This window comes from Labrus bergylta, chromosome 20, assembly GCF_963930695.1.
Source record: "Labrus bergylta chromosome 20, fLabBer1.1, whole genome shotgun sequence".
In the NCBI taxonomy this organism is placed as follows: Eukaryota; Metazoa; Chordata; class Actinopteri; order Labriformes; family Labridae; genus Labrus; species Labrus bergylta.
Window position 1 is genome coordinate 3,869,605 of NC_089214.1, and position 20,357 is coordinate 3,889,961.

Genomic DNA, 20,357 nt, shown 5'->3' on the forward strand with positions numbered 1-20,357 from the left:
TGAATATCTTGTTTCTATTCTGACATGTAAGTATAGATCGTATGTATGGATGGTTATATAGTACAGAATGAGATGCTGGTTTCAGTTTTAAATGATAATCATTCTATCCCCTGTTTGTTTGTAGATTTCTTTCAAAGCCCTCAGCAGGGATTCCTGCCTTTTTGAGGGTTATCAAAGCCCCCGAGTTTTTTTTTTGTTTGTTTGTTGATCTGACAGCTTGAGCCAGCCAATTACAAGGTGCTTAACGGCCTTGATGTCCAAAACACGTCAAAATTGAATAATGTCATGCCTCTAGCTACAGGACTTACTTCAGAAAAGAGCATATCAGCCACTTGCCTGTGGGTAAATAAGACAGCCCCCGGGTGGGGGAGAGACTATATGAAGGACAGGAGATTTAAAGAGCTCTGCGTTTTTTTTTTTGGCTCCCGATGTCAGGAGGTAATAACAAAATAATCTAAGTCCAGTTTTGATTTGTGTTTGTCGACAGGTTTCTTTCATCTGAGAGTCCCTGAGTCTTCTTCAGTGGGCTCTGCTGTTGGTAGAATCAAAGCCCATGACTTGGACATTGGGAAAAATGCAGAAGTAGAGTACACCATTGTGCCAGGCGATGGAGGCGCCATGTTTGATATCACCACCAATGAACACAACCAGGAGGGGATCATCATTCTCAAAAGGGTATGCAATCTCTGATGTTACTACAAAATGTTACGATATTCATTGAATTATGAATTTACACGATGGCAATTTTCCTCTGACATTATGCTCAGGGTGGGAAGCTCAGGTGGCTTGTCGACAAAATTGATTGGCCATCAGTTAAAGTCAACATTTCTAGCAGCTGTTCATATCTTAATAATAAGAGCAAAGTTTGCACGCCATGCATTCAAAATATGTAAATAGTTTAACATAAATCAACTAGAATCAATTTTTAATGAAAACAGTGCTATCGTCAGAGAAGATATACTGAGAGCAGCAGAGGAGAGAGCATCCTGATCATATATATGTATATAAATAGCTTACCTCAGACACCTGCAGTTGTTGGAGCTGCAGCTGGGTGAGGGGATGGTGCAGCACCCTCAGCACCTCTTCTCCCCTCAGGTAGGCATCTCTGGATGTAATATTTCCACCTCCCAATGCTGCTTTTCCAGTTGTATAACTCCTTTTTTAAAAAGCTCTGCTGAACATTACCCTTGCAGTGTGTTTCACATTGAAGTTACAAAATAAACACTAACAATAAAGGAGCGTGGAAATTTTAAAAGAAAAGTTGATATTGAAAGAAATAGATTAGAAATTAAATAACATAAATGATCAGGATGCAAGTAGTACCTCATTTTGTTGCATTTTGCTGTTCCATCACAACACTTGTTAGCGCTGAACCTGCGATCTTTCAGTTGTGTGATGATGTGCTTCGTTACAGTTTGTCGCCTTACTTGCTGTCCATGCCTTAAAGCACAGCTCAGAGCAAAATCAGAGCAAAATCAGAGCTCTCCCGGAGCGCCTGTGCTATATAAAGAATTCACTCAGCATGTCAGGGCTCATTTAATATATGCCATGTTCTTTTTTTTTTTTTGCTAAATGCACTAATACATCCAGTGTATAGTGACCCACAGCAAAACGGTTGTGATCTCCGGTTGGACTTTCTTTGAACCACACAGCAAAAGTATCTCAATTTAACAGCGACTTTCACCACATATAGCATTTGTAGGGGCCGTGATATCGCTCCTGCAAATGGCGAGTGGCACAAACGCTGGAGTGATATGAAAGAAATGTATTACTCCGGGGATAAACCCCTTTGAGATCTATCATCTCATTTTCAAGGGAGACCCACGATGGCCAGAGGTGAAAGAAAAAAGGACATTAGAGCTGCAGACTTAAATTAGAGAGAGAGAAATAGACTGATCCAGCCAGTGCAACGAGTGCTAATCCGCAAAAAAAAAAGAAAGGAGAGGCTATAATGGGACATATTATGCAATCAATTATTAACTTTAGCCTATATAAAAAGAAATGTAAAAGATTCTTCTCCAAGATTTAGTTCATACATATTTAAAGCAATATCATGACCTTATGTCCTTCGGACCCTGGGAGTGGATTAATAAATGATAGGAGTTTTATTTCTAATAAACCACATTGTAGGTTTCTCAACATGATTCCATTAATAACCCTTGCCAATTTCAGACTAAGAGCTTCACAATAGCTTCGAACAAAAGACAGTGAAGCCTTCCATCAATCTTAATGTCAGCTTTGATGATGCATTCACGTCCGTTTGTTTTCTAAACTCAAAGTATCCCCCTTAAAAGTCCTCCCTCCATTCTTGGCTCTGTTGTGACGCCCTCCTAAGGGTGTGCCTGGTTAAAGACTTCATGATCCATCATGTCAGAAGACGCTAAATAGAAATAATCTTTATACCCACAGGCTTGACTGTAGAGAGCGAGAGCATGATATTATTTCTCTTTGGACATTAAAAGCATTCTGCTCTGTGACAGTGGGTGGCTAATATGGTATTATGGGTGTAGCCAAAGCAGAGACTTATAGAGGCTCAGTTAGGTTCACTAAGTTTGCAGAGGCCTTTTCTAAAACATACACATGCTTTTACTATCATCTAACCTTATGGTATGTAATAGTTTGTCCTGAATTCGTATTAACTGATTCAGGATCTTCATTTAAGTGATGAATGTGCGGCTAGATGTCGCACTTGGGCACCAGCATGACACCAAAACAAGCTGCTGTTTTGGCGACACCTCCGCTATTCTGAAGCCTCCGCTCTCCTGCGGCGACACACCTCCAACCCCTCTCCACTGGCGTTCGCACGAAGGAGTAATCAATTAGAACGCACCATAATTAAGTGGCATTTATCGCAAAATTGTCCTTTGCTCGAGAGGATAGCCTGTGGCCTGCATTGTTGTGTTAGCATGCTAATGTTTGCACACTTTGGTTAGGTCATAGTTTCACATTGCACATAAATTGACACAGAATGACTGAGATCTAAACACACTTACATGACATCCAAATAAGCAGTGAGTAGACTATGTTATTCTTCTTTTCTCTAGTTTTTGACTAAAACAGCCTTACACGCAAGGCCGTCCCGTCCATGTAAACGTGATGTAAACGTGATGTAAACATGATGTAAACACGCCTCCTACAACAGTACAGCTGGCGGGACTCGTGCTTCCCACTCATTGTAGACAGTCATGCCTCAGAGATACATTTACACAGGATATAACTGATTTATGCTATACTTGCATGTTAAATGTCACACGTTCTTCCTTTAATGAAGTAAAAAAAAAAAAAAAAAAGTCTGACTCAGGACCCTCTCCATATGAATATAACTCCTTATATTAACTAAATGCTGAGTAAATAAAAGCTATGCTATCCTTGACATTGTTAGCAGTAAGAATTGTCATGCAATGTTGGACATAGGCCCCTATTTGTTTTTCCAAAGCTATAAATGCATTGCTATATGATAACTCTGCAGCATTAGCCTCTTCTTTATTTAAACTGAACTATACCCCGCCCGAATGCAAAACACCTTATAATGAAAAACAACATCAGGGACTCCTACTAAACTTCAGCAGCTGGAGAAAGACAGCAACAGTCGAAACACACCCACTGCATTTTATAATCTGGCCCTGGGTGACACTTGCTGTGGGTGTAAACAGCCCGAAAGCTGCAGTGTGACTTTTTTATGACACATTCATAGAATTAATTATATTATAAATATCCAGGCTTAGCCACACTCAATTCAAAACTAATGTGATGAAAGTTTACATAAACTTCAATGACAACAATTTGATTTTGATTGAAACTAATCGACACTTACTATCATGCTTACAAGACCGTAAATTTCAGCGTTAGAAGGCTTTCAGTTTTTAGAGGCTGTAATAAAATCATCATTAGACTGAATCATTGCCAACATTTAGGCATATCAATCAGATTGTAACAGCTCTGTTGGAGGAATCCGGGCTCACAGATGTTGGTTTGTTTGCTTCTCTAATCTCGACTGCTATGCGGCAGCATCAAGAGTTGCAAACTGGCCAGGTTAGCAAACAGAACTGTGCAATGTGCAGATTGTAACAGTTTACAAACTGTTACTTCTAGCTGCCAGTTAAGAGGCAACACCGAATCACAGAACTGCTCACGATTCAACACTTCTGCCAGCATGCTATTAAAATACATAATGTCAGTATCACTTGAACAGCTGGCAAATGTTTGGCTCAGAGTCTCTGAATGTAGCAGTTAAGAAGTGTATTATATGAATGTGTTGAAGTTAGTCTCGCCCACACCCACAAACATGCAATTTACTGTTTACTCTCACACACACACACACATGGGCGAACATGCACACACATATACGTCTGTTTTCCGACACTCGCTCACACATTGATTCCTTCATACTCTCTGCTGTAATTCCCTTTGGCAGGATGCACTCAATCCCTGTGGTGAGTTGAAATGTCATTTGTTGTCAGTGCTGTCAGTGCTGTCAGTGCTGTTGGGGGGGGGGGGAGTAATGCAGAGCAATGCTTGGTTTGCATAACGTCTCATAAAAAAGGAAATTGTATAAAGTTTTTGCAAGGATGAAACAGTTCCCATTTCCTGAAGGACTTCTCATCTTATTTCCTCAAAGTAGTTCCCTGTTTGTTCAGGTAAATATTGGCACCTGAGATATGAGTCATCATTTCTAAACATATAAAAACACTTTGCTTTTCGATTTTTAAAGAAAGGGGAACAAACGAGCTACAACTTTAGAAACAACTCAGTATGCTTTATCATGCTTTATCAGCATTTTACGTCCTATCCCATTCATTTTTTCCCCCATCTCTTTTTATTAAAATGTTTCAATATAGTGACAAACAATTGTAAATGACACTGACAGATAAGGCATCATTCTGAGGCGGAAAGAATAGTGATATCACGCTAATTTCATACAAAAGAAGTCATTGTCAGTGTTAGTCACAAACAGCATCAATTTCTCTTACCGATAAATCTCAAACTTTAATAAAGTAGTACAAAATAAGTAACTCTCTGAAACTTAGAAGCTTTAAACATAAATTCATCTCGACGATTAAAAACAGGGATTATAATTAGATCCTGTCTTTTCCATGCAAAATTCCCCTTACCCAAAACACCTTCAAGGAACAGTAAAACATCTAATTTTGCCGCCACATTGTTTCATTTCAAGGATCCATCACACATTTCATCTTATTGCAAAATTAATGTGGAGCCCTTTTTCACTCTGTTCTCTGGCTTTCAGGGCATTTCTGATGTAAGTGTCTAAAATGTTCTTTGGGGCTAGAATGCAAATCTAGCATTTGTTTTTTTTTTCTTTCTGCTGCATCAGACTGAGGTAGTCTTTAGCTGGTACATTTTTAGTACTTCCCCCGGCACACAATCTGCACAAAGGTGTGCGATCCTTTGATCCCCCCCAAAAAATATGCAGCTGAGTGAGTAATTGATTCTGTGCTCAGTGTAAGAGCTCCCTCAGTTTGCTCTGTACTTTCTGTATGAACATTTACACACACAGTCATCACTGCTATAGATCATTGTATAGCGACCTTCTCATTGACAGTAATGAAAAAACAGAACGAGACAGGAGGCAATTATGATGTAAATGAAGATGGTTGTTTGTTTACATCGTGTATACCCTCGATGGATGGTGAGGATGCTTCTTGCCTGCCATTGTTTTACTTGCGGTGTTTGATTTGCTGCCATGCCACAGTGAAGCAGTGTGATGAATTCCCTACAGTGGTCGACTACCACACAATGACAGTGTTGATGAGGGACATCCTGAGCGCCTTTAACTGGCCAAGCCCGCCCACAGGATAATTCACAGGATAATTCACAAAAACAACATGTGCTTCTACTCGTGTGGGGTTGTGATATTAGAAGGACAGCGATAGAGCCAGGGAGAGAAAGGGGAGGGAGAGACTGTGTTTTGGAAAGGTGTAGGGAGTAGGTAGCTGGAGATGAAGGCTTTATGAGTTGTTCACTGTGTTCCCTGAATACTGACCCGCCCACAGACTTGTCTTAGTTCCGATTGGTGGTATATCCCCAGAGACAGGTGTGCAAATGCGTGCAGACAATCCCTCTCTCTCCCTCTTCCTCATCTCCCTTCCTTTTCTCCTTCTCCTTTGACTTCCCTCCCTCGCACTAACGCTGAAAAAACCCACAGCAGGACAGAAATGAAAGCCACATTGTGCACAGAGCAGAGTTTGGCAGACCCCAAATTAGAGACTCAGGAAGGTTGGTTATGATAAGAGGATCAGGCTGAGTAATGGGTTCAAAGGATGATCATCTGTTTCCCAGACTGCCGATACAGGGGGAAGAGGAAAAAAGAGGCACAGAGGCACCGAGGGGGTTTGCACATCCCATCTGCAAAACATAGGATTATGGGAGACAATAGATAAATCCACCACTGACTTCCTAGGGAATTGTGCAGACAAATGTGTGCACACAGAGCGACATACTGTACATGAAAAAGCATGTGGACGGACACATCTGCATTCAAACACTGCCATACCTGACAGTACCCAGAGAGCGGTAAAACTCACACACATATGGAGAGCTGTCATTATAACCTAGGTTTGTCTTGGTAAAATCACATATTTTTAGACAGATTAAAATGTTGTTTGTCCATTTGCGTGTTTTATTTACCTCCTCCTGGGAGACGAAGAGATGGGAGATATGCGTAATTGAAATCTGCTGTTCTAAGCCTAGAGGAGCGGCGTTGTTTAATGACAGCATGTGTGGCATAATATTTGCTGGCACACATTCAGAGAATCCTTTTTTTTAATACAGGACTATCTACTCACAGTGCAAACTGAACGCCTCCTGCGGCCACAGTGCATTGAATAAAGAGCACCTCCTGGAGACTTCTGGCTCCGACTCTAAATCCTCTGCCCCAGAGTGTCAGAGGGTGTCAAGTAAAAAAACAGTGTAGACGAGAGCAGGTGACTTGTTTACTGCAGACTGCTGTGAATACAACTAAACCACTGGTACTGTATTATGTTGTTATTTAAATATACTTTTAGACATTAAAATTGTTCTCCATGTGTCTGAAAAGTAAAACAGTATACATACAAGATTATAAAATGTGTTATAGTCTTAATACAATTTGATATATTTTATATTAGTCAAATCTAGCTCATTATATCAGTGCTCTAATCCTACTACTACACATTATTATCACAATCCTATTTCAAAAAAGGTTGGGACATTATGTTTGTGAAAATATTCAAACCCCAAAATAAAGAAAAAATATGTGTGCACTTTTTAACTCAGTGAAAGCCACACAGTTGTTTCCATGTTCTATGTAAATTAGGTGATTTTCATTTGGTGTTCTGCTAATGAAGCTCTAGTCTACCTGGGTGATCTGCATGGTTTCTACATTTTTTGCTTTGCTCATGTTGGCGGGGAAGCCTTTGATCTGGAAGAAGAGCAAATTATTCGCAAGGGTGGTGGATAGATCCTGCCTTCTCCTTTTTGTCCCGTCCTTGAGCAAAAAAACCCCCCACTGAACCCAGATTGCTCCGAATGGTCAGCCCTGAGGAATTGGGAGGCATGTTGTAACGCTCTTTGTCCAACTGAGGATGAAAAATGCCCTAAATGCAGCCTATTTACCAGATTCTGTGGTGCTACAGTTTTAGAAATGATCACTTGCGAGGTGATTGCTGGTTGTTGAGTTGTAATGATGTTGGCAGGTACCTGTTTTCCTAAATCTTACCCCCTTTGCATAAAGTACACCTCAATCATTTCAACCCTTTTTTTTGCCTAAATTTAGAGAGTCGATTTTTATGCTCCACATATTTCCCTCAGAATGAAGAAAAAATAAGGTGTCCCACTTTTCAATCTACTTGCAGTGCAAGAAATTGGCCCCAGAATGCAAAAATAACAAGAGCCCAACATGATGCCTGCCAGTGATGACTAAAAATCATTTTCAGAAACCGTCTTCATTTATCACTATGAAGTAAATTATTGACTGTCCTTTATTTTTATTCTATTCCATTTCATTCTCGAAAGGACATTGCGGTTTCCCTCATTTTGAAATATAGAGACAGGGAAACGAGTGGACGACGTTACTAACAGTCAGATAATACACTGAGATGGTTCAGCACCATGGACAGCGACGAAAAGAAACTGGTTTCAAAGAGCTTAGCAATAAGCAGAGACAGCAAATTTATGAAATCTGTTATTGATTTCAAAGCAGCTGGATGTTTTGAGATAAATTGCAAGTTTGAAATTGATTTACCACTACAAACCAATTTGTTTGGGGTTCTAATCAAGTAACACTCTAAGAAAAGGCTTCAATGATTCATCCAGCTTGCATTAGGTGACATTTTGTCCCTCTTCCATAGAGCAACGCATTTAAGCGATGAATGTTATGTGTTCCATGACATTTCAGAAAAAGAGCTCGTCACCAATAGAGTGCATAAATATCTGCATACACAACAAATGTCTCTAATTGTCTGGATTGCCTTACCGGAGATGTGGCCTCATTTAGACTAAAGTCAGAGCTATTGGCGGGATTGAGGCAAGAAGCCTTTTTCATCCTTCCTGCCATCAATTTAGGACTTAATTTGACTAAAGCCAGACACTGACTGCAGTCTAATTTCTCTATCACAAATGTCATTACTGGCCTGTTTGAACAGTAAATCATTTCACAGAATTGAAGCTGTTACTGCCTTTCAGTCCTAATGAGATACTACCAGGCAGTATAAAGAATCACAATTGGTCGGATGACAAAAGTAATGAACAAACTGCTAACTGGACTGAGGGCCAGAAAATGCTGAAGAATGTTTGTTGAATATTAGAGAACACAATAAGCTACGGTTTGAATGCAGGATAATAAACAGGGAACAGGTTGTTAAAGAAAACCCAAGGTCCACCTAATTTTTACACAATTATCTCCTACAGAAATCAATAATTAGATTAAGATTTATTTCATTGATTATAATAAAGTATTTATTCAACTAAATTAATATTATCAAGTTCTACGATTGCAGTTACATCCATAGCAATGATACACTGTCAGCCTTCATAAAATATCTATTTTTTGCTGCCAATATTCGTATAATATTTAACAGTTCATGTGGTAGTGAAGTGGAAGACGGTGAACATAACAACAGCATCTGATTATAATCTTCTGACCCGTGCAGGTGGAGGCTGGGGCTCAGAGGTAAAGCGGGTCATACTTCAGTCAGAATATGGGTGGTCCTATACAGTATATGTCAAAGTATCACTTCGGGGATTCTGATGTCCAAATTGAGAATAATTAGTTGATTATTTAAAGTATAATTGTGCATATGAAGGGTTTGATGGAAAGCAGGTTGTTTTGTTTCAATGAGCCCATACTGGTTTTCATTGATTGTCAGCGTTTCTGTCATCCAAGCCTTTTTGTGTCTTTGCACTTTTTTGCTTTTTCTTTGCTATTTTAATTTCTCTTTGACACAGTGAATGGGCTGAATTCAATTTACAGGAATTGTTAATGTGGATTAATAAAACAGAGTTAGTCTGTATCCGTTGTGGTCAGAACTGCGTTTGTATCGTGGTCTGATCTTTACACAAGTGATCTGCGAGACAGAAATAACTGTAACGGTTATTCTAATAACTGTAGAATACAGATTTCTTGCCTATTTCTCGACAAATCAGAATAAAATACTCAACACTAGGTATTTTTTTTTATAGTTGACAGCTTTTATTAGGAAACATTTATGCATTTCCAAAAAGCAAAAACAGTTGGAGACATATTTGTAATTGCTACTGTATATTAGCATTGGGCATTAAAAGCAGTATAGCATAGCTTTAAAACTGAAGGCATTGATATCCAAGAGCAGCTTGATACCAACTGAGGCTCCCTATCAGACAGGGGTTGAAGCTAATCTATTGATTATAGTGCTGAATGTTCCAGTAGTAGGTGAAATGAGTTATTTTCAGCCTTCGGTGTGAAAGGAGTCAAAAGAAGGAGGAACAAAGGAGACATTACCTCAGAACAACAGGAGATCCATGTGTCCAAAGCAGAGTAACAACACCTCACTGATCATCCAAGCAGGGAGCAGTGTGTGTGTGTGTGTGTGTGTGTGTGTGTGTGTGTGTGTGTGTGCATGCTTTGTGTTTGTCTGGTTTAGCATGTTTTTCTCGTGAGGGAAAGAGTGCAAAGGGTTTTAATACAGATACATACATACAGAAGAAAAAAAAGACGTGGTGTGACGAAGAGGCAGCTGAGGTGGTGCTTGAAGTCGATGAAGTTCCTTCTCTCTGGTGGCCTGGGGAGGCGTGGGTGTAATAGATTAAACTAGTGTCTCAGGGCTCATCCCGTGGCTAACTCCGTCCTATTATGAGCGGCATCGTGCGCCTTTCACAGTCACTCCACTCCACTGCAGTGTGGACAGGGCTGCTGGCTCTCAGATGGCACTCCACTGTTGTGAGCACGGGGGAGGGGGGGGGGGGTGGAGATGCTCCGAGGCAGCCAAGGACACAAACCGTTGTGACTGATGGCAGCACAATAAAGTGAGCACCCCCTCTCCACAGTGTTAGGACCCCCGGTATTCAGAGGGACATCAAATGGCTCTCTGGGGCATGTCAGCCTTTCTCGACTGATGATAAGCTCATTGTGTTCTGTGGCCAGTCGTCTGCTTATGGCACAATGCTGGCTTGAGGTCTTTAGCATTCTCCTGCATCGGCGAATCTTACTAAACTGTCAGTCAATGAGGCCCAGTGACCTTATAACAAATTCTCTCATTCACAACAGAGATATCAGGCAAGACTCAAACCACTGAGTCATACTTGTTAATCTCAGAATCTCAGTGGATTTTCTTTGCGTCCCAGATATAAAGAGCTAAGCTTGCTGGGCATTATACTACTTCTTCAACAGGCAAATCTTTCTGTTGACAGGCCCTTGTCATGCAGGATCAAGAGGTGTGCATATGAAGGGTTTGATGGAAGAGGTGTGACCTCCCTTGAATGAAACCTCCTGGCATTGGATAAAAAATGTTATTTAGAGTGACATGATTGCTCACTATAATTAGCAATAGTGTGATATTTTAGGCATTTTGGGTAGGTTTGACAGGTGTGGCAAAAGCACACCTACTTTTTTACTGAAGTAGAAGCTTGCATACATGTGTAAAGAGTACTAGGAGGAGGAATATGTATACAAAATATGTAAAGAGTCGTTACTAAAGGGCTGTTTCTGTGCAAAACTTACTGAAACTCACGTCACATTTGGGAGGTGAAATGATCTCTAGCTCTTTCAACTAGTTAGTCGAGTTTTGTGTGAATGTTCTCTGCAGGTTTTGACAGGGCATTGCACAGATGCCTTTTCTCAGACACTGACTTTTCCCCCATTGTCTGTTTCGTGTTAATCCATTTAGTGTGGCTATATTTTTTTTTAAGTTGTTCTATTGTTTTTTAGACTTTTTTTTGCCTTTGATGGAAAGGACATTTAAACAGAGACAGGAAATGTTGGAAGGACAGAGTGGTGGATGACATGCAGCAAAGGACCAAGGTCGTAATCCAACCCATGACCACTGGACTAATAGCCTCCATACATGGGGCTCACAGCATAACTGCTAGGCCATCTAGCACCCATGACTGGCTTATGATTTTCAGAAGGTGACGCACAATGATGTATAATGAAAATATTCAATAATGCCCCTTGAATGTGTTAACGTTTAAAGCTGCTGTTAGGAGTTTTTACTTAGTTATGAAAGCATTGGAAATGAATACTGCTGCCTCTATATGACCTACAAAAGAAAAAAAGACCATCAGCAACAAGACTGACTATTTTTAAATAGTTTTTTTTTATGCCTACAACCATTGCCGATGGGTAGGTGTCAGACAAGGGAAATGACAGCACGCTGCTCTACACACTACGCTCAGCCAATGAAAGGCGCCTAAGCCAACCCTCACATCAGGCCCATAAGTCTCTAACTATACTTTTCTCCTCTATCACCCCCCGGTGGTGGAACAAACTTCTAAACTCCATTCAATCTGCAGAGTCCCTCTGCACCTTTAAGAAAAAGCTAAAGACCCAGCTCTTTCATGAACACCTACACACTTCATGATACTGATGATGACAACGATGGTTTTGTTTGATAATAACAATGGTGATATTAAGGTTGGTTTTGATGCTCATTAGGCCTCTCAAGAACAGCTGTTGATGTTGTGCTTTGCCTGTCGGCACCTGTGTGTCCCATCAGACTTAAAGCTGTTTGTGTGCACTTACTGACTTTGTTTCCTCCTTTCTAGATCCTTGCGTGTGTCTACTCTCTGATGTACCGCCCTTTGGATAAAAGCGTCTGCTAAGTAAATTGTAGAATTGTAGAGATAAGACTTCTGCTTTGTCCACAGGGGGCGCCACAATCTATGCAAATTTAAGGTTCCAAACAGGAGCTTTAAGTAACATCCCTGTTTTGGAAAGAAAAACAGATACCTTAAAAAGGCCTCCTTAATTACAGAAAAAACATATCTTTCCTGCCTTTACGCTCAGAGGATGAATCATGTGAAATGATTTAATGCTTCATAAGTATTATTGTAAACACAAAACACTGTGGCTAAATGGCTTTGAGGCTGTTCTGTTTATTGCAGATTAAACATTTACAGTATTTTTCACCCTATTTAATCTCCAGTCTCTTCAGGTACCACTTGTGTTCAGCGCAAACAAAGGCGTGGAGCCTGCTAATGGCTTGCAGTGCTGAGATAATGAATTCTTCAAAGGGGAAAGGCTAGATTCACTCTCATCTGTTAGCAGGAAAAACCATCCCACATATTAGTGGTTGAGTGTAGCTGAGATTTGAGAAGTAGTATTGAACTCTTGTATTGTAACACCGAACTGAACACTCAAACAAACTGAGAACCTGTTCAATATGCATATCATCCGGCATCTCCTGTCCCCAAAAATAACCAGCTAGCTGGGGAAAAAAAATACAGCTGCGACTAACACTTTATACCATGCAGGGAAGAAGCTGTGGGGGAGGGACCAGAAAGTATCAAGTGAAAGACAGATTTCCTCTTCTTGGGGTTGTTCTTATTATATCTCACCATCAATCATCAACAAGCACACCCATTGTTCAGCATTTACACATGTGAATCTGATGATGTAAGGACTTTTCAACACGTGTGAAGTATAAAAGTATACCTGAGGGACTGTGATGCCTTGATTAGTCCCCCCGTTCTAAATTAAACAAATTCCCTTGGAACATAACGCGTTCAATTGAGGAGAAAAAAAAAAAAGTTCCTTCATTCAGTATCACTGCCAGTGCAATGAAGGTGCACATTTACATATCAAAGGGCGCAGCACCATGTCTAGAATTTCAAGTGTGTTCTGTTGTGATGTTGAAGAGCAGCAGCACTGACATGAGAGGAACTCGGTCTGTCCTCCTTACAAATTCCTCCGCTGATACACTTCCTTGTTGTGTCCACGGGAACCCATAAAAAGGTGCGTAACAACTGGAGCTGTAATGAGACAGACACTTCAAACGTGTATTTGAACATGCATAGGTGCATGCAACTTGTTAAAGCATAATATACATGTGGATATGGGTAACACTTACTCATACAGTACTAGTTCGGGGCTCATAAGTAGGTCATCTGCTAGGAAGCAGGAAAAAAAAAACTAAAATGAAACATGCAGTCAGAGAATGAATGGACTTTTTTTTTTTTTTTCCCTTTCCAGGAAATTTCCCCTATGGCCTCCTGATCTGATTTGATTCTCCCCAAGTCAGGCGTCGACACATTAGCACGTCTTCTCATTAACTCAGATTTTCTCATTACCCCCTCCTGGCCCCATTTTATTCCTGTTTAACAACAGATACACCAGAAAATACTTGGACCATCGTGTGTCTCGCACACATTTAAGAGGCTGTGAAGCTCTTAACATAGCTGTGTTGGACCCAGAACGGAATGTGTTAATTAATCTGTAAGATTTACATAACCGTTAATCATATGAATGTGCATGCATCGTTACATGGGTGTCAAAAAGACTTCTCACTGGGGCGCGCTGGTGGCGCAATGGTTAGGGCGCGCGCCCCATGTATTGAGGCTGTCGTCTCAAGCGGGCGGCCCGGGTTTGCATCCCGCCTGTGGCCTCCCTCCCGCATGTCGTTCCCCACTCTCTCTCCCTGGTTTCCGACTCTATCCACTGTCCTATCTCTCCATTAAAGGCCCAAAAAGCCCAAAAATAAACCTTTAAAAAAGATTTCTCACTCAGCCATCTGTTGAGAAAATGAGCCATGTTTCTTCTTTGTTCCTTGCATCTTTTTTTATAACTTAACCTTCATTAGATACAACTAGAACACTACAATAAGAATAGCCTAGTCAATGTATGTGTCAGACAAGGGAAATGACAGCACACTGCAGGCACCTATTCATGAGGAGCTCCTCCGAAGTCCACTCTTCAACACATCCTGCATAACTCCATCACCACCACTACCTGAGTTTAGACTCCATCAAGGGGGGTACCCTATCCAGCTGTAAGTCTCACTACCCCTTTGAGTACATGAAGGCATCACAATGGACTCTTACTGCCAAAGACATTGCACATTTATCCTTCCTAAAGGTGTTAAATTAATAATTGTTCACTCTTAATTAAGTCTCTCCTGATTGAACTAGTTGTATCTGTCTTAAACTTTGGTTCCAGACCTGGGGTCCAAGCCCCACTAGGGTGATGTCAAAGATCTCAGGGGGGACTAGGCTTTGTCTTTTCTGAGGGTGTCGCAATTGGATTAGCACTATGAACTAAATTCATGATAGCACACCATCTGGATTGTTAATACTAATGTCTTTTTTGTAAGAACAAGTGTGTTTGGGCTTTTTCTCTTGGTGGTTATCCATGAAATCTATTAAAATAGATGCAGTTAGCATTGTTGAGCTTTTTCCTTGTGATGGTCTTTTTTTTGGGGGGGGGGGGCTCAGCTTTCTAAGCTACAAGTATGGGGGGCTCCAAGGAAACAAGGCTGATCCAAAAACATAGTAATTTAGAGCAATAACACTCAAACTTTCGGAGTCTTTGGCAGAGGTTTTGAATGTCTTAACTTCTTCTTGAGCCAGAGGGACAAGGCTAGAAAACAAGTTTGCTTCATGAATACCCCCTAAATCTTGAAGTGTCATTAAACCAGCCTTTTTCTAACATTGCTGAATCAAACTGCATCAAAGTGAAAATTCCTCACACTCGACTGTTTTAAATTTAGAAATTAAGAATTAAGAATTAAGAAGTAATTTGTCAAATTGAACTACAGGATACCAGCTGTGCATCCTGATTTATGTCAGCCGTTTAAAGCCTGTGTGTGAAGAGAGCATATCCCCATCACACTCCAAAAGTCCCTGTCTCGAGCTGACTGAGGATTACATTAAAATTAGACAGTTATAAAGGGTGAGAGTTTGGGCCTCAATCCTAATTGTGGTGACGCAGCATGTCGAGATGGAAAGCAGCGCTTCTGCTCGTCCCCAGTGAGACTCTGGCTAATGAGGCCTGGTGTACACCTCCTGCTGTCCACTTCTCCAGCAACACCTTTCTTCTTCCTCCTCCACCTGTGCACAGATTTCAGCTGATGAATGCATGCTTGTCTACACGTTATGGTTCAGGCACTATATGGTGTACAAATTGGCCTCTTATAAGGTCTTCCGTTTTTTTGCAAGCAATTGGCTTCACTTTTCTCATACTGGTTTTGTTTACATGAATGCCACATAATGGGAATGTTTTGATTACATTTTTTTCCCCTGCATTTCTGAGTCTTCAACTTGCACTTCTTTTTGCGGCTGATTCCAAGTAATTCATGGAAACCAGCAGGAAGCTCAGTAAACCGAAATAATGACTTCTGTAAATTTTTTGCCCACTTATAAGTGCAACTCGGCGGAGTGTCTTTTAGAGTGATTGTAGAGATCAGCATTTGAATGACACCTGCAGTGAATTATTATTATTTTTTTGTATTTGCCGCTGTTTCTTTAGGGAGCCTGGACTGCTCTCGGTGTTGTCACTTCTTGAAAGAGATTGAAAGGGACAGAGTGTATTTCCTGTTGAAGGATCTTATAGCTGTGCCCAGCCAGTTGCATCTGGCACACTGTAATCAAACCAATCATGGTGGTTGATGGTCAATGATTGCTTTCAGATTGGCTCGCCTTCACATAGCTCTCTCTCTCTCTCTTTTTTTTTAATCTTTTTACGGACACCTGCTGTAGCTGCAAGACTGTGAAACCATGGAGATGGAGGCGAGGCAGCGGGCTTGGGAAGCATCTGCCGTCGCTGTGAAATCACGATCACACGGCCCCCGGTCATTTCTGGTGGTTGGACTCTGATTTTAGAAAACGCTAATTCATGGGCATTTAATTTTTGGACAGATGACTGGTCGTATTTATGTTGTATCACAAAAAATAAATCACTTTCTATTTCCAGCAGTTCACCGCCCCCTCATATTTCCTGTCTCTTTACATAAGCACATTATGCAGCGCTATTACCAGCTGTTTTCACTTTGTGTCTCTCTGAAACAACGTGCCAGAGAAGCCCAAGTCCTGGGGCAGGAAGATAGCATTCCTGCCATAGTGCTAACATGTTAGTCAATTTGAAATACACTGAAAGGAATGTCTCTCATGTGACTGCAGGGCCAGCAGAGCGTGAACAACTGCAAGCTCGCCAAGCACGGCCCGTCACACATGAGAGGGCAGGAGACAGGCAGAAGTACGAGCACGGGTGTCACTGCTGTCGGATGTTTACACCTCAGCTTCAGACACAGCGAGGATGCAGATTCCTCCTCTCGCCTTTTTCACTAATTGACCCTGAGCCGATGTGTCAGGGGCTCAAGGAGGTAGAACATATGAACCCCTGAGCTGTTGATGGGAGAACTCCTGTAACGGGCCGTATTTCTGCTGATCCAAGTAACTGCAGCTTGACTTCCTCACACTCGGGGGAGGCAGTATTAACCCAGCCAGGACTTACTCTCTGTCTCTTAAGTAAGAAGTACCACTGTGATATTGACTGCAATTTGCGCTGTTATTTTCACAACAAATATCACGTGATATCATGTCGAAGGTAGTGTATTTACTCCTTTAGTTCTGCCTTTCAAGCAGTACCAAACAATGCCATTTGAATGTGTTTCTGATGAACGACAGCACAAGCATTTCATATCACACAAATACTGACATTTGTGAAGGCTGATGATGACAACTAATAGCAGTTACTCATCCTTGAAAATGTTAGAATAACAAAAAGGAACTGAGGGCAAACTTGTCGTCAACACTGATGCTCACGCACAGTTATTTCATCCTTCAAGTGCTCTCAGCTGGCACAGGGTCGACACTTTACAGAGAAAGTAAATTGCAGCAGGTCGTGCTGACGTGTTCTAAACCATGATTTGAAAATGAACTCTAGCAATAAGTAGTAACTATATCTTTTTCTTTCTTTCTGTTTTTTTTTTTTCTCCCCCCTTCAGCCGTTGGACTTTGAAACCAAGAAGGCGTATACCTTCAAGGTAGATGCCTCCAATGCTCACCTGGATCCACGATTCCAAAGCTTTGGGGCCTTCAAAGACACGGCCACGGTGAAGATTAACGTTTTGGATGTGGATGAGCCCCCGGTGTTCAATAAGCCCTCCTATGTGATGGATGTGTACGAGGACACACCCGCGGGCACCATCATTGGAGCGGTGACGGCCCAGGATTTAGATGCCAGCAGCAGTCCAGTCAGGTAAAGTTAAACTCCTGTGTCTCGAATTTTTTACACTTTACAAGTATGTTTCAGTACATTGTCTTACACTTTGGTGTTGTACTGAAATGTCTTTGGTTTATTTAGAGTCGAGTCCTCTTTCATTTCATCCCTTTTACAATCATTTGTAATCAAACAGTTTTTATGATTTCAGTTGATTTTTCTAACATTGTTTTTCTTTCAACTCTCTTGATGTCATCCAAAATGACTGCCTTACCCTGAAATAAATACTGATAGTAAAAGAAGTAGGCCTGGATCTGAACCCCCCCCCCCCCCCATCTTCATCTTGAGAGGATTTTCTATTGAACCAAATATCCTGCACGGATAAAAGAGCTGAAGGGAGAAGTACTGTGATAGCACAGCCGCTGATTGAAGGTTTTAGAACCCTAATCCATTCATCAATGTCTGCAGTCTACATTCATCAATGTCATCATGGCTTTAATCTGGAGAGTATTGTCAGTTTTGCTCATCAGTTTGAGGACTAATCAATCTATGTAGAACATTTGACATTGTCATGTAAAATCCTGCTGGCGTCATCTCTTGGCGGGGCCCGGACGTGTTGGCGTCGTTATGCAGAGGAGACAATATTATAACGTTATTAGTGGCTCTGGATTTGCATATCTTAAGCTGCTATCTGCGCACTGGAAACGAGAGAGATATCTGAACCCTCGTTATTAGAGAGCATACAATATCTTACTTTAGTTTGACAATGACTGAACTTACATCATCAATTAATTCAATTCCTGCCCAAGCGACTGGTATTTATAATGAAGCTTAGAGTATGTTCATTTTTAATGATGTTGATTGTTAGCCAATATATACCAACTTAATTGTATTGAAAAGACATTGGGCCTCATTCACCAACCATTCTTAAGAACAAGTTAGTTTTTTAATCTGATTTATGAACTTTTAAATTCAATTCTGGGATTCACCAATATATTCCTATGTGGCATTTATTCTTATGTAAGAACAGAAATTATGAACACACTTACACACATTTGAGTGCTGACCGGCTCGGGCAAAATGATTGGTTATTGCATTTAGTTTGAAACTACAGTCGTACATTACTATAGGGTTACATTACAATATTTTATTTTACAATTTATACTTACGCTAATTAGAAACAACGTGATTTCACCTTATGAACACGAGGAGATAAGAAAAAACCTGCGAAAAATTCAGTCATTTAAGAACACGTTGGTGAATCTGACGGAGAATTTTTCTTATGAACAACTTAAGAAAAAACTTACGGAAATTCTTAAGAAGATATTGGTGAATGAGGCTCGATAGGATTTTTCTGTAACTCATCGAAGAGAAGAACAGCTTTGTTCAAACACTCAATCAGAAAAAACAAAAACAACATTTGTTTTGTCCCCACTCAAGGGGAACCTTGACACACAATGATATGTGACCCACACTCGTCCCACTCCCAAGAAAGCTATAGCAGCACAGTTCAAGTCAGAAATAACACAGCAGTTTTATTGTCTTCAGAGCAAAGCAGTGCCCAAAAGAACAGACAAAAGTTACTGAGCTGGTCCTAATCTAAAATGCATAAATATTATTTTATATATTTGAATGTAAAATTCTAATAAAATCTACATATTGTACCTTTAAAGGTAAAGGTAGTTAGTTGTTGTATGTAGTCATGCATAATAAGGAATAAAGAAGGGACTTTATTAAGAGCAAATATCAAACTATTTCTCATACTTATAAATAACTAGTAAATAGGGAATATGTGGTCAGTGTGCTCAAGGGTATTTTTTCGATGAAACAGTTCTTTAAAGCTGTTATTAGATGACGTACTTATGCAGAGTTTTTGTTTCTACACGGGATAATTAGGATAACTAAATGAACTTACTTCATTGTAATGTTATAATTCGACATAAATCCTTATTAGATGAACTCCAGAGCAGTACACACACTGCCTGTTGGTGCTGTTTGGCTTAGCAGGGGATGTAATTGAGAGGACAGCAAAATGGATGTATTATGTTTCTGTCACAATTCTTTTGTGCAGCATTTGCAGCTGTAATTAAAGTGGACTAAAGTTACACCCCATGTCCTTTTTTTTTTTTTTTTTTTTGCCCACATCCTGAAATAGCTATACAGCTTTCTTTTGTGTGTGTGTGTGTGTGTGTGTGTTTATGCCAACACTGCACTATTCATCAATTTTGGGGTTAGATTAGAGAAACAGAGGAGGTTTCTGTTGTTTAAAAAATTGGCCATAAAATATTGAAAACTTTGTATTTATTCAAACTTAATTGCAGAGAACAGCTTATAAAAACTTTAACAGCAGTGTAGCTTCACAGAATCATTAAAAGAAACTTCTATCCATGCATACATGAAATGAATCCACTGTGCTTTCATCTCTATTGAATTGATTTCTACCGGACTCATCAAATAAAACTCGATTCATAGCATATCAAAATGTCCATAAAGTGAGATTCTAAATCATTTTACAAGGCGCTGCACTGTAGACCACTGGTCTGTCCTCTGTTATTACCACGTTGGACATTCAAACATCACTTTTCTGTTTTATAGTCTGACCTGCTTGACTCAACTTCTGATTTATACTCGGGGCGAGTCATTCCTTTTATTTCTCAATCTCGCTGCACACACTACCTCACACACACACACACACACTCTATCCTATATTGTATCATGAAACGTGATTGGTAGA

At 40.4% G+C, this 20,357-nt stretch overlaps 1 protein-coding gene across 1 annotated transcript in view; it reads left to right on the forward strand.

Annotated features, from left to right (window-relative positions):
* The window catches only part of LOC109992535 (cadherin-12), a 118,531-nt gene that overhangs the window by 78,417 nt on the left and 19,757 nt on the right, over window positions 1-20,357 (forward strand). The window contains exons 6-7 of the mRNA XM_065949041.1: window positions 488-675; window positions 17,409-17,662. Coding sequence (XP_065805113.1) covers window positions 488-675; window positions 17,409-17,662 — 442 coding nt within the window. The remainder of the gene's footprint in view (window positions 1-487; window positions 676-17,408; window positions 17,663-20,357) is intronic.